Here is a 25,209-nt window from a genome sequence, read left to right on the forward strand (position 1 = left end):
ATCACTCACACGCTAGTTGATGACAGATGAAGCTGTCAGCTCAAACCAAAGATGGCTCAACAGAGCGATTGCCTCACCCGCTGTGCCATTTCACATGTTAGTTCGCCCTTCCCTGCTGACCAGTTGCTCCACAGCCACTTACAAGCTACACCCAAACACCCTTCAATATATGCTGCAGCGTCTGGGTAACTGGCTGTGACTTACATACTGTGTCAACGTCCTACTGGTCAGCCGCCCGCACAGCACAGGATGTTGATGGTGTAGATTCACTCACCCGCTTTTCCCACATATCACTTATCAACTTTGATCTATACTGACTCTTCTACTCATGACTTACCCGCTGTTCCGTCATACAACCGCCGTTTACTGGTCAGCCTAAATTCATGTCACCGAGCCCACGGTGGAGTGGAAAACACTTACCACCTATTCCAACACGCATCGTCTTTCAGTTCATGTACTGAGCGGATTAGAGGACGTTTGAATTCCACTCACCCTCTAATTTAAGACACTCCGTGATTAGTGTACATGGCATAGCCCGGTTGTTAGTCTAGCAGTTACTCACAATCTACACCAACACAACGCTTCCCGTCAATTCTCGCGGTACACGACACAGCTCGGCATGATCATGTCCCCACTCACGTCCTAAAGCACAACACTCATCCTTAGTCCTCTTAATTTTTATCATCTGCAAAATAAACTGACCTCCTGTTGCAAAATTGATCAGATCGTTGTCCGCGATGAAGCCATGATAACATACGTTCTGCCCATCCTTGTCAGCATGCTTCGTGTACATTCATGGCTCGCAGGCGGCGTACTGTGAACAAATCGTCACCCAATGCGGCGTTTTGGTGGTTCGGGGACGCTGTTGAGTCGGCCATTATGACGATGGCTTCAGTGAGATGCTGCTTGGTGCGTCGCGGGGCGCTCAATGGCTGAATATTTGGATGGGACGCGGGGTTTTCCAAAGATGGGAGAAGAGGGGCAAACGGGGGGGGGGGGGGGGGGGGGGGGGGGGGGGGGGGGGGGGGGGGGGGCGCTGCTATTGCACAGGATATCAGCGCGGGATCACGTGCTAAGTAAGATGTGGTTCGATTCGATGCTGTGGGAACAGTAGATAGTTCCAGCGGATGCAGGTTTCACGAATCTCAGGGCAGTTTGAGACAGCATTCTTGAGAGCTGGAAGAACCATTACTTGTCTTCGCAAATGGTCAATTAGGGCGAGTCGTGCGCATATGGTGAAGCTTTCTGGGCAGCCATGCCACTCAATGAGTAGTTCCATACTCTGACCCATGGTCAGTCAGACCCATGGTCAGTCAGACCCATGTAAGTTAGGTCCAAATGCTTACCTCATCTAGCGCTGTTAAGTCATCTGATTGGGTTAAGGTTTCTATTTAGCTCTTCAGCCCAGGCTCTATCTAGCCCGCTCGCAAAATGTTTCCATGTAATTTTAAGCCCTTTCAAGACAACAAGTCCTCGTCGTTTCAGGGAGTGTCGGCCACTCAAAGCAAGACTCTGGAAGATGCTGACATAAGACAGCAAAGGCGCAGGTACGTACTGTTCGGTGGTTCTTTGGACGGTTGGACCCCTACTTAACCCTTTTTTTTTTTTTAACGCACGTGGCGGGTCTGATCGGGCGAGTCAGCGAATCAAAACCGCAGGATTGCATCAAGCGAAATGAGATGCTTCGTGCGCTGGAATTCTGGGGGAGGGACTCACGATCCCCGATTCCGATTCTCCCGCACCGCGCCATCGCACCGCACCTCTCCTCTTCTTCTTCTCTCTTTAACTTCTGCAACCCACACCACACCGTACCAGGACCAGACACACGCCCACACGGCACTCTGTTTACACCCACTCTCCTTAACCACCAGCCAAAGTTTCAGATGCAGATCATCCATATGACCTCACTTCTTTGAGTCGCATATCGGCCGCACCCGCGGCTGGCCAGTCTTTATCGTCGTATATCATCTATTGATATATCTATCCTTCACCGGAGCCACTCGTTACTCACACCCACTCTCACTGTTGCCCGAGGGGGATCCTCTGGTTCCCCCCTGCCACTCTCTTTCACAATGCGCAGCGCCGCTCTCTCATCGCTGTCGCAAACACTGCTTCTGCTCTCCATCTCGTCGTCCGCGCCGGTTATCGTCGTCGCCGATGGCACCGTATGGGCCACTCCCCACGACAGTTACTCGTCGTCCGTCGGCGTGCTCGGCTGCAAGATCAACACTGACCGCGTCGCCTACTGGCCCGGCTCTGTCGACTGCGACAACCTCTGCCTGTCCCTGACCTACGACGACGGCACCGACCGCCGCACCGTCAAGCTCCTGCGCGTCGACCAGTCCCAGGGCGCCTACGATGTCAGCTACGACGCCTGGAACTACCTCTACACCGGCAAGTCTGCCAAGAAGGCCCCCGTCGCCGGTGGTCCGCTGCCCATGGAGTACAAGGAGCTGCCCGCCGACGAGTGCAAGGACCTGCTCCGGACCAAGGGCAAGCGGCTGCCCCTCAGCGCCTCCAACAGCATGAACTACCTCGCCAGCTGCCTCGGACAGCCCGACAGCTGGGTCGCCCGGAACTACGCCCTCTACAACACCCTCGACTCGATATGCTCCTGGGGTTACGACGAGGAGTGCGAAATCGACTGGCCCGCCGCGAACCAGCCCACCTGCAAGCACGCCCTCGGCATACCCATCGAGCTGAAGGACGCGCCCGTCTACAACGTCCAGTACCCCTCGGGCGATGTCGTTGTCGCCTCCACTGGCGAGAAGGTCTCCACCCCGAGCGAGAGCACGAGTCTGGCCGCCCCAACCCCGACACAGAATGGCGCCCCAGGCCGCAGAGTCATGACCCTGTTGATGGCCGGGTCCCTGCTATGGACGTGTCTGATGCTGAGTTCGTGTTGATGCGGACAGGATCCCGAGTGCTAGGTTTTTTTCTTTCTTTCCTCTCTTCTTCTTTTTTTATTATTTTTCTTGTCTTTTTCCGGAACGTCGATGCCATCATACGAGATACCATGTATACCCCTCTAGCACTCCCTCTTACCCACGTCTTACGACAATAATGCCACAATTCTAATACCCTTTGTTCTTCCTACCGTCCGTCTCCGCATGCTACCAAGGTGATCCACGCCGTTGACCGTTGAGAACCGACTCTCCAAGTCAAGACAATGACTGAGACAGCTTCATCTCGCAGAGACAACGGCCAAGGCCACACCGCACTCTCAATGGGGGTCAGAGGCCAAACGCTTCGTGGTTCGAAATTCTCGAGCCCCCCCGGAGGGCTGCTTGCTCTTTTTGTCTAATGCTCTTACAGAAAATTTAAAAGACAACGCTTTCGCCATGTATGTAATGAAATCTAATATCACACCCGGCACACCCTGGGATCGGAGGGGGTATGGCTCCATGGCCGACTTCCCCCCCAACCCTCCACTGTGGAGGGTTGTCATCCTATATCCTTTCGGGCGATGGATCGGCGACACTCACGCAACGACACCAACAACAAACCACCTACTTGGTCTTGTAGCCCCGGAACTTGTCCCGGATCTCGGCCTCGCTGAACCTCCGCGTGTGCCGCTGCAGCATCGCCGCCCGCTCCTCAATGGTCATGCCGATCTGCTCGCCCACCGGCACGAGGCGCCGCGCCAGGTGCATGTAGTCCTTGCGCAGCAGCCGGACCGTCACCATGAGGTAGTCGATGTCGTGGAAGACAAGGGCCTTCTCGCGGATGTACGTCTTCTTCTGCTGGAGGAACGACGTCGGGTGGTCGCGCCAGTGCCGGCGCGGGTTCAGGTGGTGCGACGTGTGGTAACCGTCGTTGTAGCAGTAGCGGTTGCTCTGTTTTTCCGGGGTCATGTCTGTGTTTAGCTATCATGGTTCCTATCGGCCGAGTGGATTGTACATGGGACCCTCTCTGTCTAATGGGAAAGGGTGGAAGAGGGGGAATGGGGGAGGAGGGGGGGGGGGGAGGTTCTTGGGCGAAAATGCTTACCGGCACATCGATCAGGGTGATGCTGGAGCGAAAGTCCGAGTCCGGCTCGTCGGCGTCGACGAAGGCGTGCTGGCCCCAGTTGCCGACCATGAGGCCCAGGCGGAGCAGCAGCAGCGGGCCGAGGAACACGAAGGTCGTGGCGCGGCTGTTGAGGCGGTACAGCGCGTAGAGGACGGCGTAGTTGCCGAGCTCCCAGAAGCCCGTCTTCCAGGCGTTCCGCAGCTGGCCCTTGCCGAGGAAGTAGCGCGGCAGGTCGAACCAGACGAGGAAGAAGAAGCGGGCGACGTAGCGGAGGAAGTCGAGGGCGTCGTCGCGCTGGTAGCGGATGGTGGTCGACAGGTCGTTGGGCCCGTTGCCCTCGACGTGGTGGTGCTTGACGTGGTGGTAGAAGTACGTGTTCCACGTGTGGCCCATGAGGGGGTCGGTGATGTAGGGGAAGGCGGCGTCAAAAGCCTTCAGGAGGCGGCCGGACTCCCGGGAGAGGATGCCGCCCATGTGGATGTGCTGGTGCATCATGAGGGTGTAGGTGCCCATGTAGTGGAACTGCAGGGCCATGTGCAGCACGCCGTGGAGGTAGCCGAAGCTGCGGAACAGCAGCAGGGCGCTCGGCACGGAGGTGGTGAAGTAGAGGAGCAGGTGGGTGAGCATCAGGACGTCCGTCTCGTGGCGGACGACGCGGCGCGCCCAGGCCACGTACGGCAGGACGACGTGCCGGTGGAGCGCCGCGGGGATCCGGGCCGGCAGGTCCCGCAGGTCCACGGACGAGAGGACGCTCGGCTCAAAGTCCTGGCTCACGGGGTCGTTGAGCCCCTTGAGTTTGCGGATGTCCTTTGCGTCCCTCTGGGACGACACACCACGACAGGCTTGTGATTTTGTTTGTTAGCTGGGATGGTCGGTTTGGCTTTGAGGGAGAGGGGGGGGGGCTGCTGGGACTAGGGGGAACTGGGGACTCACGCTCATCGTCCTTGTTGGACTTCTCGTCCAGGGACTCCTGGCTGACATAGCCCTCGTCGCCGTCGGCCGGCGCCAGGTGCTTGTCGTCGTACCGTTTGATGTCGTCGATGAGGTTCTGGAGAACTATGGTATCGTGAACCGTCAGGTCAGGGCGGACGGTGAGACTACTCATTGCATGGGGGGATAAGGAAGCCTCGGTTCGTGCCAAGCTATACGGAGAAAACAATTAGGTGTGTGAGGAGGTAAGGAAAGGGACAAGAACGGCTAGCTAGCAAGCAATCCATGTGACATATGTACGTGCAGAGACTTTTTTTTACGACAAACTGGGTCTTTTTTTTTCTTTTAGGGGGTTCAATGGAATGGGAAAAAAGTGGAATGACACGACTGCGGTTAAAGGAGGCGACCGGCGCTTTATTACGGGTACCCAATCTCGTTACCCATGTCGCAGTCTCTGTTTCGCTTCGTGGGAAATCCGGTAGTTGGGGGGAGGGAGGAGGAGGAGGAGGAGGAGGTCACGGACTACCAGCAAACAACAGCCCATCATCATTTTGTCAGGAAAACCACGGGCGGGTGGGTGGGCTGCGTAAGGGGGGGAGGGTAGGGGGGGTTAGGGGGAGGTTGTGTTCTATCTACAGGGTGTATATACTTTTTTTTTACAAAAGAGATAATTACGGGTAGGCGGTTCGTGGATATAGGAGGGACGCGACGTTGAACCCCCATCATCTAATTAAAGCATGCCTATTGTATTGTTACACTCAGCCCTCTTCAAGAAGAAACCAAAATCGACTTTCCAAAGATGGCGATGCGGGATGGGAATCGGGGTCTCTGATTGGCTCGGCAGCAGCTCCGGGGACGGGTTTCTGGCCTCTCGATTTTGGAGTGGCGTGTGCGCAAAAAAAGTGGTTGAGGATGGATGATGTGGCTATAACAGCAAGTCGCACGAAGGAATTACGTAGTTTGCCAGACCTTCTTTTTTTTTTCGTATCCTGTCAAAATTAGCTCTCAGTCTAGGTGAATTCCTTTCGCCTTCTGATTGATCGGATCATTGCTGGCATCACGAAGAGATGGAACGGAGGACGGGGAAGCCAGCAGCAGCAGCAGCAACACATGCGGAAGAGGCGCATAGGTACCAGTTAGTGAGAGACTTGGGGGGGGTCTCGCCTCACACGCCGCATGATGCACCCAGACCACACACAACCCAACACACACACATACACACACACACAAAAGGTACTTACTCGGAACCCTCTGGCCGGTCCAATCTCATCCGATTCTACATGTGGCCAGTGGTAATTAGCGTTCATCTCTCTCAAATCCTCCCTCCCTTTGCCTCGTGGCCGCCGGTTCTCTCTCGCTGCACACAAACCCCCCTTGCCCCCCCCTCTCCCCAATAAGCCACCGAGTTCTAGAACACTTCTTAGCCCGGAGAGGACCCTTGGGACAGAAATGAAAGCTTGCGTTGACAGCAGGCGCCGGTGTGTGGTGGATCACCTCACCCATGCACGCACCCTGAATCGATACCCTGAAGATGAAACGATGCGGGAAATAAACGGTGCACACGTAATGATGTACAGGGGGGGTAAAGGGGACGGGAGGATTTTCAGAAGTGGATTTCGCCTCAGAAAATCCATCATCCAGGCACGCCGCAGCTTCAGCGCCTCCGTCTCTGTCCCTTTCGTCAAAGAAAACGGGATGGGCATGTGTCTTCCCTCACCCTTCTTCGCCTACTAATTGAAACGGTTTAGCGGCAGGGGAACGGCCCGGGGCCGCGGGGACCGCAGCCGAAAGGGGAGCGCGGGATGCGGCGATGCCTGTCTAGCACGTCCTAGGCAACCGACCGGACACGGGGACCCCGCGGCGGTAGTTGCAGTGCTCGGGCGGCCTGTCAGCGCGGGATCCGTGGGCCTTGTTGTGCTGGCGATAGAGGCTAAGGTACGGATGAGGTAGGGATCCTCCGCTCTTGGCTCTTGAGCCTCAACTGGGGCGGGTGCTCTTGGCATCGTGGCGTCAGGTTGCGCATCATGGGTTTACCTCCCCCGCAGCTTTTTCTTCTTCTTCTCGTCAACCCCGACGCGACGTCTCGGGTGACATGTTTGCGTTGTACGGTGAAGTCTCGTGCGGCGGATACTGCCTTTCTGTATGCAGCGGCGGGGACTTGTTTGGATGGCTCATCGAAGCGCATGCTGATGTAACGTGTGATGTAACCCAGAAAATGCTCAGGGCATCGCGACATAGAAGCCAGCAGCTCAAGATAAGCGGTCGAAACTCCTCCCACGGGCCTCCATTCATCCAAACATCGTTCATCTCCTCATTGCTACCGACGGTTAGGCGTCCTTTCTTTTTTTTGAGTCTCACAGCTGGTGTTCAGCCTACCGTCATAAATGCTGTTTCCTCTTCGTGTTCGACGTCTTTGAGGTTGCTAATTCGGAGATAACACTGCAATCAGGAAACGTAAACAACACCTTTCAACACCGTGGGCGTCGTTTTGCGAGCAGTCGAAACTGCCAAATTACACCAAAAGTCTGTCAGCATAGACAGGAACCGCCACGGAGGGGGAAAAGTTTCCATCACGGGCCCCCCATGGCACACCAAGAACCCTGAGAATCGAACGCAATATATACTGAACAGGATAAGGCCAGGGCAAGGACTTCAGCGCATATTTATCCCAGGTCCAGCGATCCTCGACTTACGTTTCAGACCCCCCCCCCCCCCCCCCCGACTCGGTCCAATTCCACTCTACTTCCTTGTCCCCCACTCGGCATCATGAAACTACGTTCTCAAACCAGAGCCTCGCAGCGCGTCGACAGCTGCGTCGCCGCCCAAGACATGCACAAGCCCGCCCTCGGATGGCCCAGCCTTCCAGCAGAGCTACGAATCATGACTTTGAACGAGTTGAAGGGACTGGTATCACCTCACGAAAAGGAAATCCTGGCCAGCCTGGCCATCGTCTCGAAGGAATGGCGGCCCTTCTTCGAACCACTGCTCTGGCAGACCCTCACTTTCCGGCCCTCGGTTTCGGGTTCGGGTTTCCGGGGCTTCCATCGGCACATCAAGCGCCGGGGGCATCTGGTCCGGCAAGTCGCACTGCATGTGAGGATAGACGAGCCCTTTTACCAACCATGCCATGAGGCGGATCCCGACGTTGTTAGAATGGACCTGGAGAGGTTCACCGCCGACCTGCGGTCCTTCTCCTCCTATCTCGCCGACTGGCCCGGAGACACCTCGACGACCGGCATCGCGCTCGAGCTGGGTGTCATCAGCCAGAACGACGCACAGCACGGGGTTCCATCCAGAGATGGGCGCAGTCGTCGTCACCATTGCCGTTGTGTGATGAGACCCGACGAGACACAGCATCATCCTCGCAATCTTGGCCTTCTTAGCACGTACTCCATTCGCAAAGTCCTTGTTGTCAACGCACTCTCCGTATCTCCAACCTTGAGACCAAACTTGTCCTATTACACAATGGACGATATCAGCAAGTGGTTCCCGCGTGCCGAACCACTATAGCTACCTCTTCCACAGTCTGAAATTCATGACCGTACGCTGGAATGACTTGGGTCCACGAGTGGTTTCTTAAGCAAATGTTACAGACGGACGTGCCTATTAGCACGTGATGAATAATACACTAGACTATTTGTACCTAGACCCTGCCGTTTCCTGATTTACGCTGCGCCTTCTTCTTCTCTTCGGCTAACTCTGCCTTCTCCTTGTCCTTTTCTTTTTGAAGACGCTCCCTTTCCTTGGAGTTGGTCTTCTTTACATCATTGAGCTCATTCTGCTCCTCAAGCTTCTTCTTCCTAGCCTTATCTTTTTCTGTAGCAGTTGTGCCTTTTTTCTGCCTTTCGCGAGCCTCCCTAATCTCGTCGCGCTCTCTGTCCTCCGCAGCGTTTGCCTTCTTTTTCTGTGCCCTCTGCTTGTCTTGGATTTCCTTGATCTCCTTCTTCTCCTTGTCCACTCCGCTCGTTGTCGATCTGGAGCCGGATCCGCCCGTCCTTGTGTCGCTCGTCCTTGTGTTGCTCGTCCTTGTGTTGCTCGTCCTTGTGTTGCCCGTCTTCGAGCCGCCTGTTTTCGAGCCACCCGTCTTCTTGTCGCGAGCAAGTATAACGTTTCCAAAACCATCACCGAGGCTCTCGTCGTTAAGTTCCAAATCGCGGGTCAGGAGATTATGGGGTTCCTCGTTGGTCTCTAATCCTCGAGACTGAAAGATAGAGTCAATCTTGCTGGCCTCCTTTAGATCACGTGTCTCGAGGTCAGGGGAGTCCTCAAAATTGTCTAAATTCCGAGTATATATTTCATCGCTTGGATGACCGCTATCCTGGTCATCGCGAGCTTCGAGATCGGCAAAGTCGTAGTTGATCTCATTGCCACGAGTGTGGAGGTTGCCTAATCTTTCGGCCATGTCTTCATCTCGGGTTTCGATGGAATTCCGAGGATTCTCATCAGAATAGCTCGCTATACCCCCATCGTTCGCGAAACGATTGACGAGAGGTGCGGCAAGAACGCTTGGGATGAGCACAATGAGTAGGAGGGATTTGTACGAAGACATAATGAAGAGAAGATGGATGGCGAAATTCTTTTGGGATAGTTGATGGGTCTGGGGCAGTTTTGAGCTATGGTTTGACTTGGCTTGTTCGCTTCATGGCATTTTCTGTCTGGAGATCATCTTGGTCTTTTGTACTTTAGCCTCTATGCCAAAACTTCGTGCTCGGCTTCCCTATAAAGAGCATTTTTTGCGAATATAGGTGAATAATGACACTGCTGTACTAGCTTGAAGACCATTAAGAAGGTTAGGTTGGTAATCTGAGACGACCCTCACGTCCGCCCTGATTTTCTCACCTCGCCATTTTGGTACTTAGTCTACAATGTGCGTGATGGCTCAAAACGAGCCGAAATGCTTCGGATCCAACTTGAGTGTAACTCTGCAAGGCGCAATATCGATGGAATCCAGCCTGGCCTACAGTCTATTCAATGCAACTATCTTTGTAGGTAGCTCGAGAGCCGAAATGCTTCGGATCTAACTTGAGTGTAATTCTGCAAGGCGCAATATCGATGGAATCCAGCCTGGCCTACAGTCTGTTTAATGTAACTATCCTTGTAGTTAGCTCGAGAGCCTCAAGTTTTTAGGTTCCGGCAGTCATAGCAAAAGAAAGTTTCAGGGCTTATGCGCAGATTGAAGCAAAACCGATCTCGCCAACTGCACATCGTTTGCAGGGTGACAGCGCCTATTCCTTTCCCAGAACCCCAAAGTACAGACGAAATCATGTTTTAGCCTCAAGTCTAATGGATCTACTATGGCATATGGCAAGTCTTGCCTGCGGGTTAGGAATTGCCGCAAGGTTAGCCGAACTAGCCCTGCCCTTGTCAGATCTGACTGCCGACACTTTGGGATCGCCGTCCGCGAGCAGCTAAATATACTGAAACTGAGTTAAATGAGGCTGCACCTTTATAGTCTACCTGACCCATGAAGGAAACTTTTGCCTGCAACCACAGTAGTCGCGAGCCGCGGCATGCGGGTTCTATGGTAACTTTAGGCTTCGCGGGCCACGTCCATCTCCCGCAACGGGGTGCTGATCAGTACCAATCATGGCAGAAAAACAAGCAAGTTCTTCGTAAAGACAATTCAGAGTTTGCCGTGCTTCAAACACCTGGACCGTCTACCCCTCATAACATAGGGTCGAAGCATCCCTGTTTCTCGGTTATCTAACCGGGATCGAGAAGCGACTAAGTACGTGATCGCCGATTCGAAAATCCCATCATTTGCCGATGTTGGGAGATCAGGCACACACCCATGATACCCAGTCCCCTAGAGCTCGTTAGTCATGCGCACAGCGCTGTTCCTCGTTAATCAACAGAACGGCCCAACATCGTCCCGACTTTCACCTGTTCTGCTGGGGCTGTATAAATCAACCTGCTCCAAGTGCGAATGCTGTCGGCGTATGCCTTCGATTGCTCAAAGCATAATAGGTAATACTCGCATGTATGGAGGTTTTTGGCAACACCTTCAAAGTGATTTTGATCTGATTTGGAACAAATCATCTGCAAGGGACGGGAACCTGAAGGAAAAAGCTTGACCTTCCCTTGCCTGTATATGATTATCACGCATAGTTGAGCACCCTGCGAACCATATACTGCTGGGTATCAAGATGCTTTATCACTAACGATTACTAAACAGTGTGAACTATTAGCGATCGCAACACATCTGTTTTTCTCATCTTTCTGCTGGTTCGGTTCCAGCATTTCGGACAGATTCCTATATTGGATTCGTACCAGTTGATCTGAGTAGGCATATGCTTGATAACGAGAAAACACCCTAGAATTTGCATTTGCGGACATAGGTAGATTGTATTTAAAAGCAGGACGTACAGTAGGAATCAGAAAGCTGTCGATTAGGTGAGACAAGGCCTGTGGGCACGACAAACTCGCCTGTCTCTCCTGGCCTGGGAACTTCTAGCCACATAAAGGTTAATTTGGGGTTCTCAGACGGATGCGAAAGCTTCGTCCAGAGCACTGGTAACTTAAGTGCCACGAGCATCGCGTAGTTTGAGTAGGTCTAGCCGCCTAAAAGTCTCTCACCTCGGCCTCAGCAGATTTAGTAACCTAAAGCCAAAGTTCAAGGCTTCCTTTTGAGGCAGAGTATAGGTACGCAGCCTTTTTCTGTGGATGGCAAGGTGCACAAGGCCTTAAATTCGGAATTCGCCAGGGTATGGTGTATGGGTCAGTCAGTTCATTAGCTATCTGTAAGGGGAATGAAACGAAAGAAAACTGAATCGTGCATACAGCAATGATCTGCATAATGATCTCGAATAGACAACCGGGCGTCAGGGTACTGGGGGCAGAATAAGAGTTCGGGAGGGAGGTTGATGCCTTCAAGCCGAAATTCGGCTGCCGGTGGACTACGTTCACTGAGTTGATGCGCTTGGGCATGTCGAATGAATAGTCTTCGTCGCTGGGTCACCAAACCGGCATGTCAATGACAACCTTTGGAAATCCAGTCGTGACGAAGCTCGGAAGAACTGTTAGGGCTGCCACAGGCATTGGCTTGAAGATTGGTGTAACACTTCGTCCTGTGGTCTGGGAGTGGGAACCATCCAACACGACACCAACTGCATCCGCAATTTCCCAGCATCCATTACTTGACCGAACAAAGTGGGACTAGTTGTGTCCATTTCGCACTTATACCGTCCTGGACACGACGCAGTTGGACAGTGGGCCTCGAGATCGCGGCGCGTCGTTTTGCGCGTTTGCTCGGAATTTTTGTCACCAAGGCACCAAGCCGACGGCGAGTGTTGGAAATGGACTACTTGTTTGATAGACGAAGAGAAAGATGGATAGGAAGTTGGCTTCGTTAAGCGGAATTTACAACGACTTGGAGGCCTTCTTGACTCTTCCTTCTATATACCTTATAAATCTATAAATAACGTTATACCTATTAAGACTATTTGTTTCACTTAAGTGATCTATGATACCAACAACAGTTTATCTAATCATATGCCCTCATCACTTCAGTTTATTATTCACAAGCCTACTATTTTTTTGAAAACTGATCGTCTTCATCGATTGTGGCTGGAAAAGATGTGATATTTGACAGGTATCAACCACAACGCCTCCGCCACTTCATCAAGCGGAGGCGTCGGGCAGATTCCAGACACCTGCAGAGCTGCTGTTGAAGCAAACCGAAATGCGGTCCGCTATGTTGAGATATGGACCCATCCTCACTTTGTGACTGAGAGAGAAAGAGAGGGAGAGAAGCGAAGCGATAAGCACGGAGGACTTGCGGCCGCACACGGCGCACAGTAATCTCTTGATGCTCGATACAGGGTATTTTTCCTTCGGATTCTTCCAGCAACGATAAGACCCATGATCAAAAGTGCGACTGGCCAGCCAACCCAATCATCCTTTGTAACCGGGCCTTGATGATAATCCTCGACACGCTTCCAACTACGTTTGTAAAAAATAAAACAGAATCCGCTTTCGCGACAAGGGTGATTGGGTGATGAAAGAATGAGAACCACAACAGGTCGGATTGCCTTGTCTTTGACTGCCGGGCCGCAACAAGGCCTTCACTAGTCTCATGACCTGGACCGCTCGACCTGGGCGGCCTCGATGTTGGCCTCGAACTTCTCGTCCGTGATGGAAGGCGACCTAGCGCGACCGGGTGCCACGATGGGCCTGCCTCTCATTTGAGCCCACACGGTCTTGTGGGTAGGGTTCATAAAGAGAGTGTCCATGTCCTCGAGGGTCAAGCCTGGGATCTGTCAGTGTATGTTCACGGGGTCCAAAGCGAAAGGGAAGCACGTACCCTTGGTCTCGGGGACGTAGAAGAAGGCCCAGATGCCCATGAGCATGAGGATACTGCTGAAGAAGAAGTATGCCCCGTAGCCAAGGTCTGAGATCATGTACGGAGTAGATCGGGCGATGATGAAACTACCCAGCCAGGTGGTGGCGGTCGTGATGGATACTGCCAGCATTCTGATCTCCAGAGTTTGCACTTCGGACGCGTAGAGCCACGTGATTCCCTGCCACGTGGCGCAAATGATGACCTGGAACGGAGGCGTTAGCATCTTGCATTGTTATCACCAGATCAAGTTTCAACTCACTCCGTTGATGTACACGCAGGCCATAGCAAGGTATCCCCAGCCATCTCGGTTAACGATTCCAGCAGCAGCAGCTCCAGCCGGGTCAGCCTGCGATGGTGTTAGTTAGACTCATGACACAACACAGCCCGCGGTAGAAAACGCGGCGAGCTGGTGTTATTCGACGGTAATACCGCAGCTCAACCCCAACACTGACCTTCATTACGTAGCCCCCGATGTACCACATTGGAATGCAGCCGAGCGCGGAACCCCAGAGAAGACCCTTCCTTCGGCCAACTCTCTCGGCAACCCAGAAGGTGAAGAGGAACATGCCAAAGGTCTTGGCGATGCCGTAGAATCCGGTGGAGAAGAGCTTTGTGGACGTGCCAGAAATGCCAAGACTCTCAAAGATTCTAGGGGCATAGTAGGTAATGATGTTGACGCCTTGGTGGACATGTTAGAGTGGTCATCTTTTCGGGGGGCGTGACAAGGAGTTGGTTGAACGTCTTACCAGTGAAACTTTGGAGGAACATGAGTGCCATTCCGAGACCCATGCGGTTGCGGATGCCCTTCTGGAAGAGCTTCTGGAACATTTGCTTCCGGGTCATCTGGTTCGAGGTGCGCTCCTCGACCTGGGTGCGGATGTCGTTCATCTCGCGGCGGATGTACTCGTGGTCGGCAGGGAGACCACGGATCTGGACCAGGATCCTCTCGGCCTCGTCGAAATGATCGCCGCGCGCGAGCCAACGCGGAGACTCGGGGCACCAGATCATCCCCAACGCGAGGCCCAGGCCGGGCGCGAGCTGCAGGCCCAGGGGCACGATCCATTGGGCCTCGGACCTGACGTCGATGGTTCGGTCCGTGGCGTAGTTGATCCAGAAGCCCAGCATGCCGCCACCCTGGGATGCGATCTCGAAGATGCCGACCAGCCGGCCGCGGATCGAGGGCGGAGCCGTCTCGGCGATGTACACGGGGACCGTCAGGGAGGATGCGCCGATTCCAAGGCCGGCGATGGCGCGGCCGGCGTAAATCAGGTTCAGGTTTCCGCTTGCTGCGGTCATGAGGGTGCCGCCGATGAGGAAGACCACTCCGGCCATCATGACTGTTCTTCTGCGGCCGAACCTCTCTGCGATGGGGAAAGTGAGGAGAGCGCCAAAAAAGCAACCGGCCTAGATTGGACAAGAATGATTAGGTCGGGCCAATGGAAGTCGAGATTTTCTTTTTCCAGCTCGAAGCGGCCTTACCTGGAACGTCGAGACAATGTTGCCTTGAATCGTATCGCGAGTCGTAGAGGCGACCTGGTCCAGGGCGAAATCCCGCCGGAAGGAATCCAGTGCCATTGTGCCCCCGATGACTGCGGTATCATAACCCACTGATAAACCAACTAGGTCAGCCGCCGGCATTTCTGTAGGTTTTACACCCCTCCATCCGTATGCATCCGTCTGCTCGGGCCCGTGCCCCCACTTTTTCGCCGGACAAGGACCGAAAGACGCGCCGCCGTGTGCCCGGTCAAAGCCCTAACAGGGACCAAGCGACAACCGACACCATAGAACACATGGAAAGAGCTACATAGAGACACCTTGTAGTCACAGAACTTCATGGAAACCACGTACTAGCCAAGGCTGACATGCTGGCGACGAGCGCGATCAGGTGGATGCGCCAGTTCCGCACCTCTGGGGGATCTTGCGTCCCGGACGCGTGGGTGCTGAAGAAGCCCATGCTGGGCAACCAGGAAAGGGTTTCCTTGAACGTAAACGGTGAAGCGACTGTTCGTGGGAGGTAGGGGGGGGGCCGTCAGGGTGGGAAACACGCGAGGGGACGGGGATGGAAAGTCGGCAGACCGAGAGAGGTTGCGTAAGTGAAGCAAGAAGGGAACCAAGCGGTCTCGAAGAGGATCCGGCGGGGAGGCAAGCTTTATCTAGGCGGCCATGACGTCCCACCCACGATGAGCTTGAAATATACCTCCGTCGAATGGAGAGCCAGCATTTGGGACAGATTCTGCGGAAGGGTTTTGCGGTCCCGTGGATCGGCGGGCTCTACCCCGCGATAACACCCCCATGGGGAAAAAATGGGTGGTCGTCGTCAAAACTTGCCTTGCGTCTACTCCCCCCCACCAGACGAACAGCCGGCAGCACAGAACATCAGTCACACACACACACACGCATACACATACACAGGTTCAGAGACCACCCAAAGGTTGATCCCTTTTTTTTCCCTGATGATAACACTTGAGCCCCGCCCCCCTGCACAATTGGACGGGCTGGGCAGCAAACACTTGGCGTCAGCAGATGTGTGGATCAGCCAAGACAGACGCCGGAGAGGGGAAAACGAGGAACTTTTTTCGCCCTTTCTCTCCTTTTTCGCCTGACGCCACGGCGGAAAGAAATTGCACTTCGTTTGTTTCGTGGGCCCCGTCCGCCGGATTCCCGCCCTCTTGGGACCGAATGCCACACATCCCACTCGTCAAGTGCTAGCTCCGCGGGCAATCCTCGTCCAAACCATAGCGTGCCAAGTACCCTTTTCCGTTACAACTCAATGCACAGCCCGGTACTACAGACGGGAACTGTGAGGGGTAAATACTTTCCAGAGTCACAATGCTGGCCAAGTGGAATCGCGGTGTCCACAAGCGATGTCTCGAAACTTGGAGTGAGTTTTGCTTACAGGATTATCAACATCTACTCCATGTCTAAGCCGTGTCTGATTCCCAACGATGGAGAAAACCGTCTCACGACATGTCAAACATATCATTGAGGTTGAACTGAGGTGGGTATGACATGCTTGTACAATACTTTCCCCTCAGTTCTTGATAGGTCCTGGAGAAGGCATGGAAAGACATGCTGCTCATGAAACAGCATGGGGAAGAAAGTCCGGCGTCTGCATACGAGCCGATGACAATACCAGCCTCGAGGGATCGGGATTGCCGAGACGAAAATAAGCGGGGAGAACCGGAGGCAGGCTGCTTGACGTGCAGCTCGACTTGATATAACGAGCGTAGAACCAGAGGCAAAACTTTGTCAAACTCGACCCAAATACCAAAGGCCCGGACCAACAGAAATGACCGTTCTGCTCTGAAGTTGGATCAAGGTGTGGGTGGGCAAGCCATGACGGGACCGGGATGGGGACCGGGGGTGGGGGGGAGGTTCCCTCGGCTGGGTAGTTCATCTGTGCCCGGAGCGGGCCTGGATCTACCCCCAACCTCCTCATCGGTAGTCAAGTTTGAGTTCCGAGACCACGCGAGCCGCTGCGCTGTCAAGAAGCGGCTCCATCGCGAGCCACTCATAACCCCCGACGGCTTCGGGCGGAACACCCTAAATCTGCCTGATGGGCTCCTTGGTGCTGGCTTGGCTATCTCGCCCATCTCGTATGCGCCGTTCCGCCTCAAGATCTTGTTGCTGTGCAGGGCCCCGGGGTCCATTCCTCCCCCCCCCAAACGACCATGACGGGGTACCGACGGCCACGTCTGCCCAATTGTAGAGCAGCCCGGCTCTGCGTTGACATCCTGCTAACCGCCAATAGTCCCATGTGATGCCGCTGCGTGCGCGAGATCCCCGCATCGGAACCGTCTTCTGTTCTTCTTCTGTCGCCGGGGGGCCACATCTCTTGACGGCCGCTTGAATCACGACTTACTTCAGCCATGTTGCATCGGTTATACTTGCCAGCATGCTAGTCCACTTGGACATGACATATTCCCACATTTTTAGCTGTGCTCAGCCACCCCCGGCCTGGGGTTGATTCTCCCCTCTAGCTGGTGAAGTTGAAGATGGAGAACCCTCGTGGCTTGGCGCGGAGTTTTCAAGGGTTGTGGGGGGGAGGGGGGCGGCTTTTCCGTCGATATTCCGTGTCTCTTGCTTTCTTCGGCCGTATATGAATACCAGACGTGAAGGTTGTCGGTTGTGTGGGATGGCTCCCGTTCGACTGGTAACGTGTCAGGAACCACACCATTGTTGATGTCTGACGGCGTGGAATATGCCACTTGATAGAAGTATAATCAGAGTCTGAGTTGGCTCAGAATTTGATTGTAAGTCCTGAACCCATGAGTATGGCTGAAGACTGCTCTACGCCTGGGTTAGCCTTCTCAACCAGAGTCTAGTCCTCAGTATGCCAACATCATCGCAATGGGGTTTGCAAGCATCTCAGTCTTATCACCAGATCCTGCTCAGAGTCCTGCTCTTACTTGGACATAAAGACATCCGGCAGCCGCTGGTATTCCAAACGGCCAATGAACGCGGCTCCCGAATATCGTGTCGGCTCGCGATGCAGTCCATCACTAGCGCGTCCTAATGGGTGGCAGCTTGCTAGGGTCTTTGCATGATCTACAGCTGCACACCTCCCAATCAAGTCGAAGAAGCTGCCGTGGCTCACACACACTTCGGACAAGTTCCGAAAGGTGACGAGAGCATAAGAGTGGCGGTAGCTTTTTCGACGTCTTCCTACTGTCCGCCATGTTAACCTCTCGCACCACGCCCTCACGCGTATTCTGGCTAATCGTGACTCGGGCGTCTTGCGCTCGCTTGCATTAGTCGACTGCTGCGCCTCGATGTACCTCAGTTGACGACGACGACAAAGACGACGAGCTCTTTCAAGGTGATGTCGTCAACTGTCGGATCGGCGACGAGACCAGGATGCACCGCCTGGTTTGGTTGCAGTTAGAGGCATGAACCCTATGTTGACTCGGAACAATTGTACCTCAACTTGGTTCTTCGAGGGGGTAGCAACTTGGAAGCATAGCTGGAGAGTGGTCCGTGAGATACCAGTGAGCCATGAATTACAATCTAGAGTTGCGTGATGCTCAGAGGTGTGAGGGAAATTGTTCAGACCCGATGGCGGCATTCGAAGTCCGAAGTGGCGTAGACATGGGTTCTAAAGTTTTTCTTGTCATTAGTCGGGGCTCTTCAGCCTCTCACAGAGAGCCGGCAGGTCAACCAGACTTCGAAGATATCTCCTCGGATCGGTGATAGAACTTGGTCCGGGACCGTAAGCCTTGCGGTGCTATCAGGACGAAGAACGTGTCCTATTTACCTATGACTTCTTCGACGTGACATTGTGGAAAATTGTCAAGTTAGACTTCTGCAACGATGGCTAGTTGAATCCGCCAAGTCGCCTCGATGTTCCCATTGTCTTGAATCGATGTTGATGTCGAAGTCGAACTCAAGAGGCAATGTCCAGTTCGAGTTAATCCGGACTCAAATCTACAGAATGTGGCTTGTGGCGGTGGAATCCGCTGCCAAGCCCGTCGTCGTTCCCCAGAACTACTCCCGACATCCACATCCTCTGCAGTTGATTCTCCACATCCGCGCGAGTTGGCATTACTAACCTGCGTCCGGGAACTGGCTCCCTGAAGAGAGTCCACAAGTCGGCATGAGTCAGTGTAGCACAACGCAGAAAATTTTCATGGGGAGAGATTCTCGCCCCTCCCCTCAGACTCCCCCACATCGTGGAGTGGAAAAGGGAGGGGGGGAGTAGGGGGTTGTTGTTGAACCCGCCATTCCTCCCACCCCCGCGTGCGCGGCTTTCCCCAGCTTTGGCCATCCCATTCTCTGGACCAGCAAAGCAGCGGCCCTCCAACGCATTACAAGCAACCAGGAAGGAAATAGAAGGTCTTTGATTCACAAAGGGGACGGGGAGAGAGAGGATGTCCCCCACTGCCAACGAGCCCGCACGCGACTGTTACCGCAAGCATGCAGGAGATTAGTGGGACGTCGGCTTTGCCAAGTTACTCCCGACCACCGAGGCGATCGGTGAGGTCCAGGGAAGGATGTCTGACCTGCAAGTAAGTTCACACGACATACACGTACCCGTGCCGGGCCCCAGGCCGTTTATCGCCGCCGATGAAAGGTCGTCGGGCAATATCCCGACTCCCGAGGACGAGGTTGCTGCCCTCCCCCCCCCCCCCCCCCCCCCCCCCCCCCCCCCCCCCCCGCAGACCGAGAGGCCTGCACCCATCTGAGCAGGAAAACGGACGATCGTCATGCTGACCTTTGACCCCACAGACGCCGCAAGGTCAAATGCGACGAGTCCAGGCCCCGATGCAGTCATTGCGAGCGTCTGAACCTGGAATGCAAGTGGCGGCCGCAGAGCAGTATCACCGCCGCTCACTCGATGCTGGCAGCCGCAGGCCCTTCCGGGCCCGGCCACAGTCCGGCCGTGCCGTCCCATGCTACCGATGCCTCCGTGTCGCCGGCTGCGTCTGTCTTCCAGCCCATGCAGGCCGTCGATGAGATATTCGACTATGCCAGCTTCATGTGGGACGCTGGTGATGCCTGGCAGCAAGTCAACCCGGAACCAGGCCCGCAGATGAGCCTCGATGGACAGGTTTTGGTATGCTGTACCGGTCTGTTTTATATCAGTGAGAGCTAACATTGCACAGCGAACTCACTATGGAAGTCAGCCTCTGGGAGGTCGGCAGGCACCACTCATGAGCAGTCCGCCGAACCTCAGCTTCCCGAATCGAACTGCCATGGACGGCTTGCCTGACCCATCACCTATTCCCGATGCCGGCAGTCAGTCAGAGCAGGTCATGGCTCTGAATGTACCGACAGAAGATGACCGACTGATGGATTACTTCAGCCGTGTAGTCGTACCACCTATACTCGCCGAGGTCGAGACACAGAAGAAGTGGCTAGCAATCCGCCAGGTCGTCGTTGAGATGGCCGGCGCGTGTCAGATGGTCAAGTGGGCAGTCCTCGCCTTCTCAAACCTCATGTTGTCTCGCCGCGAGAGTACCTGGCTCGCCAGCCCCGAGGATCATTACCAGAAGGCCGTGTCGGAGGTGGCAGCTTGCGGCGATGAATCATCACCCGTGACTGAAGGCCACAGCTCCCGCCGAGAACACTTGCTAGCAACCCTCTTCTTTCTGAGCTACGTCGATATCCTGAGAGGACAGATCAAGGCGGCGGACTCCTTTTTGAAAAGGGCTTATGGGCTGTTCCAGCAAGGGGAGAAGAGCAGCTTCGCCGCCATCGAGAAGCAGTTCCTGCAGTGGATGCGCCTCCTCGACGCTCGCGCCGTCTCCGCCGGCGGGCAGGGGCTGCTCTTGTCCAAGGATGACGAGCTGCTCCTGGTCGAAGCATCGCCGGCGAGCTTTGACGGAGGCGTCGCCGACTCGGCGAGAGAGGACCTCGCCGACGGCGACATCGAAGACGTCTTGTTTCAGGTGCTGTATCAACCCGGAATCGTCTTCTTTCAAAAGGTACAGAGCTTCATGGGACGGATATCCAAGATCGACCCTTGGCACCGGTCCCGCGGCACGGTCGAGGACGAAACGGAGGTCATGAACATCGGGGCCGCCATCGCCGCCGATCTACGGACCCTCTACGAACAGCGGCCGCCGCTGATGGACTACGCCGTGGCCGGGAAGCTGACGGAGCCTCACGTCTCCCCCCATCTCGCCTTTGTCATAACCCGCGCTTTCCGCACCTACCTCGCCAACTACCACGCGAGCAAAGTCCACTTGCACAGGGTGGCGTACAAGTCGTTCCCGCTGACAAAGGAGGCGGACGACGCCCTGGGTCAGATCCGGCGCCTGGCCAGGCTCCTCGTCGACTCTCTGGACGCAGACAACTCGCTGCCGGTCAACATGCTTTGGCCTCTTCTGATGCTGGGCTCCGAGGAGCAGGACCCCCAAGAGAGGATCTGGATCAAGACGCAGATCCTGCGGATGGAACGGGTCGCCGGCAACGCCAAGATCACGGCCCAGGTGCTGGAGGAGGTTCAGGCGAGGCAGGATGCCGAGAAGGTCCGGGTTGACATTCGATCTGTCATGCATGCCATCTTCAACTCGTGCTTCGCAATAGTCTGATGCCAATGCGACACGGAACATTCACGCGGCACGCCGAGCACGCCAGCTTGCCCAAGTCGCCGTAGTCATTTTGGACGGTGGCCCATGAAGATTCGTCTAGGGTTCTTCCAAATTTCTAAATAGATGGAAGACAACCGATTAGCAGCTGGAGGCGGAATTTAGGTGTCACTGCTAGAAGTTGGTAAAATCTACAAGACCACGCACGATCTCGCAACAGTCAACACCAAACAAGCAAGCATCAGCACAGTTATTGAGATACCTAGTTAATTCAATATGCATATCACCATTTACCTTTTGCACCGATGAACCTCACCACATGTCCAAACCAACCCTTAACCCTTCAAAGGCACTTGCCCAACCGTACCATCGGCTAGAGCCGACAGGGCCGACATTAGCGCAGCCGACACGAGTGGATCCCGATCGGAAGACCCGCTTTCGGCCGTGATACCGGCCCATCCCCGATCGGGAGACGCATGCCTCTGGGCCGCATCGGACTCCTTTCACTGGAGCACGGCAAATTTGCTCACAACAGATGACCACGAAAACGATGGAATTGCGGGATGCGGGATGCGGAGAGTGCACCACACGAGTCGTTTGACCCTGTTCCCATCTGGAGACACCCCACAAGATGACCGACTCATTGCATGGGGCGGATTCATGCCCGTGGAGAGGGTCGGCTTGTCGGGAACATGTCACCCTGAAGGAGCCCCGCGGTTCGACATCCAGCGCGGGGTCAAAGACTCCGAGGCGCGGAGCTCTGTAAATACTTGTATTGTCCAGTTCCGTCACTCCTCACTCCTGCTCGCCTGCTCTCTAAACCGACTCCTTGATACCCCCAATTCCTGTTTGCTTTCCTCCCACATTTCCCAGAACCTCGTATCCATCTTCCATCACTCCCAGTTCAAACTCGTCACAATGGCTCCCACCAGGTCTTTCCCCGCCGGCATCCACGTCCCCAGTCTGACCTGGTTCGGCGACGATGCCAACCAGGAGATCGACTGGGACGTCCAGACCAAGCACATTGAGTTCCTCGTCAATTCAGGTCTCCACGGCGGTAGGTCACCATCTTAGTTCCCGACATCCTCAAGAACTCTCATTCTAACGCACTTGGCCCCAGTGGTATTGGCCGGAACCAACGGCGAGGCCGTCACCCTGACCAACGACGAGAAGGCCAAGCTCGTCAAGACCACGAGGGAGATCGCCGTCAAGGCTGGGCGCCCCGACCTGGCCATCACCATGGGCTGCGGCGGCCAGTCGACCCGCGCCGTCATCGAGGAAACCAGGCTCGCCAAGGACGCTGGCGCCGACTACGCCCTCGTTCTCGTCCCCAGCTACTTCCACTTTGCCATGAACGAGGACGCCATCGTCGGCTTCTTCGAGGAGCTCGCCGACGCCAGCCCCGTCCCCGTCATCATCTACAACTTCCCCGGCGTCGCCGCCGGCCTCGACGTCAACTCGGACATGCTCTCCCGCCTCGGCCGGCACCCCAACATTGTCGGCGTCAAGCTGACCTGCGGCGGCATCGCCAAGGTCGCCCGCGTCCGCGCTGAGTTTGATCCGTCCGAGTTCTTCGCCCTCGCCGGCCAGAGCGACTGGCTCGTGCCCGCCCTGTCCGTCGGCAGCAACGGCACCATCACGGGCGTCGCCAACCTGTACCCCCGCTACTGCGTCGAGATCTTCGATCTGTACAACGCCGGCAGGCTGCAGGAGGCCTCGGCCGCCCAGCTCAAGCTGGCGCAGATGGAGTGGGCGTTCGGCAAGGGGGGCATCAACGGCACCAAGTGGGTTGTCGCCAAGTCGCACGGCTACCCCCTTGCCAGCTGCCACTGCAGGCGTCCCTACCCCCAGTACACCGACGAGAAGAAACAGGCTTGGATCTCGGAGCTGGTGGCGCCTTTGGCCGAGGAAGAGGGTAAGCTGAGCCAACGTGCTTAGTTGTAGGGGCGAGGGGTGTACGTCTTGGAATAAAGGGTTGGAAGCATCTGATGGCATGTACCGGCGTTATTGGACATGAAAACATTCAGCAGTAGTTAGAAAATGGCAGATTGAATAAGTCAACATACCCACTTTTGGAACACCCCCTCATTTGGAACACCTAAAAATGCCTCAACCCCACCACCAGCCTCCTACTTCCTCCAACTTCGAACTATCACAACAATTTCATACCTTATGCAAATAACCTCATTTTTTCAGAGGACCTTTATTCCTGCCTTATGGCCCAGTATACCGAGTATGAAGTCAATCAGGCAATCCAGGCTGTTTCAGACGGCCAAAGCCTAAGGAAGGCAGCCCGCGAATATGGCATCCCAATTACCACCCTCCACAACCGTCTCACAGGCACCCAGGCAAGGGCAGCAGCATTTTCAGACCTTCAGAGGCTTTCCCCTGACCAGGAGGCTAAGTTGGCTGAATGGGTGCGAATCCAGCATGCCCTTGGTGTTGCCCCAACCCATCAACAAGTGAGGGCATTCGCAGAACGAATCCTCTGTGCTATGGGGGACAAGGAGCCTATAGGAAAGGGCTGGATCCATGCCTTTCTAAAGAGAAACCCATCTATCAAGGTCCAGAGAAGTCGCCTTATTGACTCTAGACGTGTTAATGGAGCATCTACTGAGGTTATCAGGGACTGGTTCAAACTCCTCGCCATACCAGAGGTCAAGGGCATTAAACCATCCAATAGATACAACATGGATGAGACTGGTATCCTTGAGGGCCAGGGATCTAATGGGCTGGTGCTGGGCATGTCTGAGACGAAGTCTGTACGCAAGAAACAGCCTGGATCAAGGGCATGGGTATCCATCATCGAATGCATCTCTGCCCTGGGCCATGCCCTTGATCCCCTCATTATATATAAGGGCAAGACAGTCCAGCAGCAGTGGTTTCCTCTAGACCTTGGCCCTTATGAAGGATGGCAGTTCACTGCAACAGAGAATGGATGGACTACAGACGACACTGCAGTTGAATGGCTGCAGAAGGTCTTCATCCCTCAGACTATCCCTCAGACTGCCTCCCAGGGCAAGGAGGGCCAGGAGGGCAAGGAGGAGGCCAGACTGCTGGTTGTTGATGGCCATGGGAGTCACACAACGACGGACTTTATGTGGCTCTGCTATATTAATAACATCCATCTATTGTTCCTACCACCACATACCTCCCATGTGCTCCAGCCACTTGACCAGTCAGTCTTCAGCCCTGTAAAGGCAGCCTATAGGAAGGAGCTTGGATACCTTAGTCAGTGGAATGACTCTACTATTGTAGGCAAGAGGAACTTTATAGGCTGTTATCAGAAGGCTCGTACTGCAGGTATGACGATGCAGAACATCAGAAGTGGTTGGAAATGGACAGGGTTATGGCCTGTCTCTATGGCGAAGCCTCTGATGAGCTCCCTCCTACTCCCAACAACACCAAAGCCATCAGCATCTTCAGATCAGGTCAGCAAAGGGCAGTCTGGAGGCAAGGAAGGCAAGGAAGCTGAAGGATGGGCATCTGCGTCGTCTGCAGTAGTGTGGTCGACGCCAAGGAAGATGAAGGATCTGGCTGGGCAGTTGAAGCTATTCACAGAGCTAGAGAATGATGCCTTCACTCAACGCCTTCTATTCCGGAAGGTGAAAAAAGGCTTCAGCGAGCAGGCCTATGAGCTGGCTACTGCCCAGCATAAGCTGGAGCTCCTGCAGGCCCAAGTCACCAATACTGCAGCAAGGAAAAGAAGGACAGTCCAGATCGACCCAAACACCAAGTTCGCCAATATTGAGGACATCCAGAAGGCTCAGATTGAGGCTGGCGAAAAAGAGGATATCACAGATGAATCCAGCGACTCTGATACCCCTAGTGAAGCTGAAAGCTGTATTGTGGTGGCATCTAGGCCTAGTCAATAATTAATTGAAGATGGTGGTGATG

General features: G+C 54.8%; 6 protein-coding genes across 6 annotated transcripts; 3 read left to right on the top strand and 3 right to left on the bottom strand.

The window, feature by feature from the left end:
- Positions 1 to 2,072: 2,072 nt before the first annotated feature.
- On the top strand, positions 2,073 to 2,906 carry CH63R_02050 (uncharacterized protein; the record flags this gene model as incomplete). Its single annotated transcript, XM_018297025.1, has 1 exon — positions 2,073 to 2,906. The coding sequence occupies one exon, from the start codon at positions 2,073 to 2,075 to the stop codon at positions 2,904 to 2,906; it is 834 nt and encodes a 277-aa protein (XP_018161841.1).
- Positions 2,907 to 3,509: 603 nt separating this feature from the next.
- CH63R_02051 (Fatty acid desaturase) lies at positions 3,510 to 5,116 on the bottom strand (the record flags this gene model as incomplete). Its single annotated transcript, XM_018297026.1, has 3 exons — positions 3,510 to 3,836; positions 3,991 to 4,853; positions 4,945 to 5,116. 3 exons carry the CDS (start codon positions 5,114 to 5,116, stop codon positions 3,510 to 3,512), a joined length of 1,362 nt encoding a protein of 453 aa, XP_018161842.1.
- A 2,735-nt stretch (positions 5,117 to 7,851) lies between these two features.
- On the bottom strand, positions 7,852 to 9,343 carry CH63R_02052 (EC9 protein; the record flags this gene model as incomplete). Its single annotated transcript, XM_018297027.1, has 2 exons — positions 7,852 to 8,396; positions 8,611 to 9,343. 2 exons carry the CDS (start codon positions 9,341 to 9,343, stop codon positions 7,852 to 7,854), a joined length of 1,278 nt encoding a protein of 425 aa, XP_018161843.1.
- A 3,670-nt stretch (positions 9,344 to 13,013) lies between these two features.
- Positions 13,014 to 15,236, bottom strand: CH63R_02053 (Quinate transporter; the record flags this gene model as incomplete). The annotated part of the gene is made up of 7 exons (XM_018297028.1): positions 13,014 to 13,189; positions 13,244 to 13,484; positions 13,542 to 13,628; positions 13,735 to 13,961; positions 14,029 to 14,686; positions 14,762 to 14,889; positions 15,131 to 15,236. The coding sequence occupies 7 exons, from the start codon at positions 15,234 to 15,236 to the stop codon at positions 13,014 to 13,016; spliced, it is 1,623 nt and encodes a 540-aa protein (XP_018161844.1).
- A 3,959-nt stretch (positions 15,237 to 19,195) lies between these two features.
- Positions 19,196 to 21,315, top strand: CH63R_02054 (C6 finger domain-containing protein; the record flags this gene model as incomplete). The annotated part of the gene is made up of 3 exons (XM_018297029.1): positions 19,196 to 19,287; positions 19,508 to 19,835; positions 19,885 to 21,315. The coding sequence occupies 3 exons, from the start codon at positions 19,196 to 19,198 to the stop codon at positions 21,313 to 21,315; spliced, it is 1,851 nt and encodes a 616-aa protein (XP_018161845.1).
- A 915-nt stretch (positions 21,316 to 22,230) lies between these two features.
- Positions 22,231 to 23,250, top strand: CH63R_02055 (Dihydrodipicolinate synthetase; the record flags this gene model as incomplete). Its single annotated transcript, XM_018297030.1, has 2 exons — positions 22,231 to 22,369; positions 22,433 to 23,250. 2 exons carry the CDS (start codon positions 22,231 to 22,233, stop codon positions 23,248 to 23,250), a joined length of 957 nt encoding a protein of 318 aa, XP_018161846.1.
- Between the last annotated feature and the right edge of the window lie 1,959 nt (positions 23,251 to 25,209).

This window comes from Colletotrichum higginsianum, chromosome 2, assembly GCF_001672515.1.
Source record: "Colletotrichum higginsianum IMI 349063 chromosome 2, whole genome shotgun sequence".
Classification (NCBI taxonomy): domain Eukaryota; kingdom Fungi; phylum Ascomycota; class Sordariomycetes; order Glomerellales; family Glomerellaceae; genus Colletotrichum; species Colletotrichum higginsianum.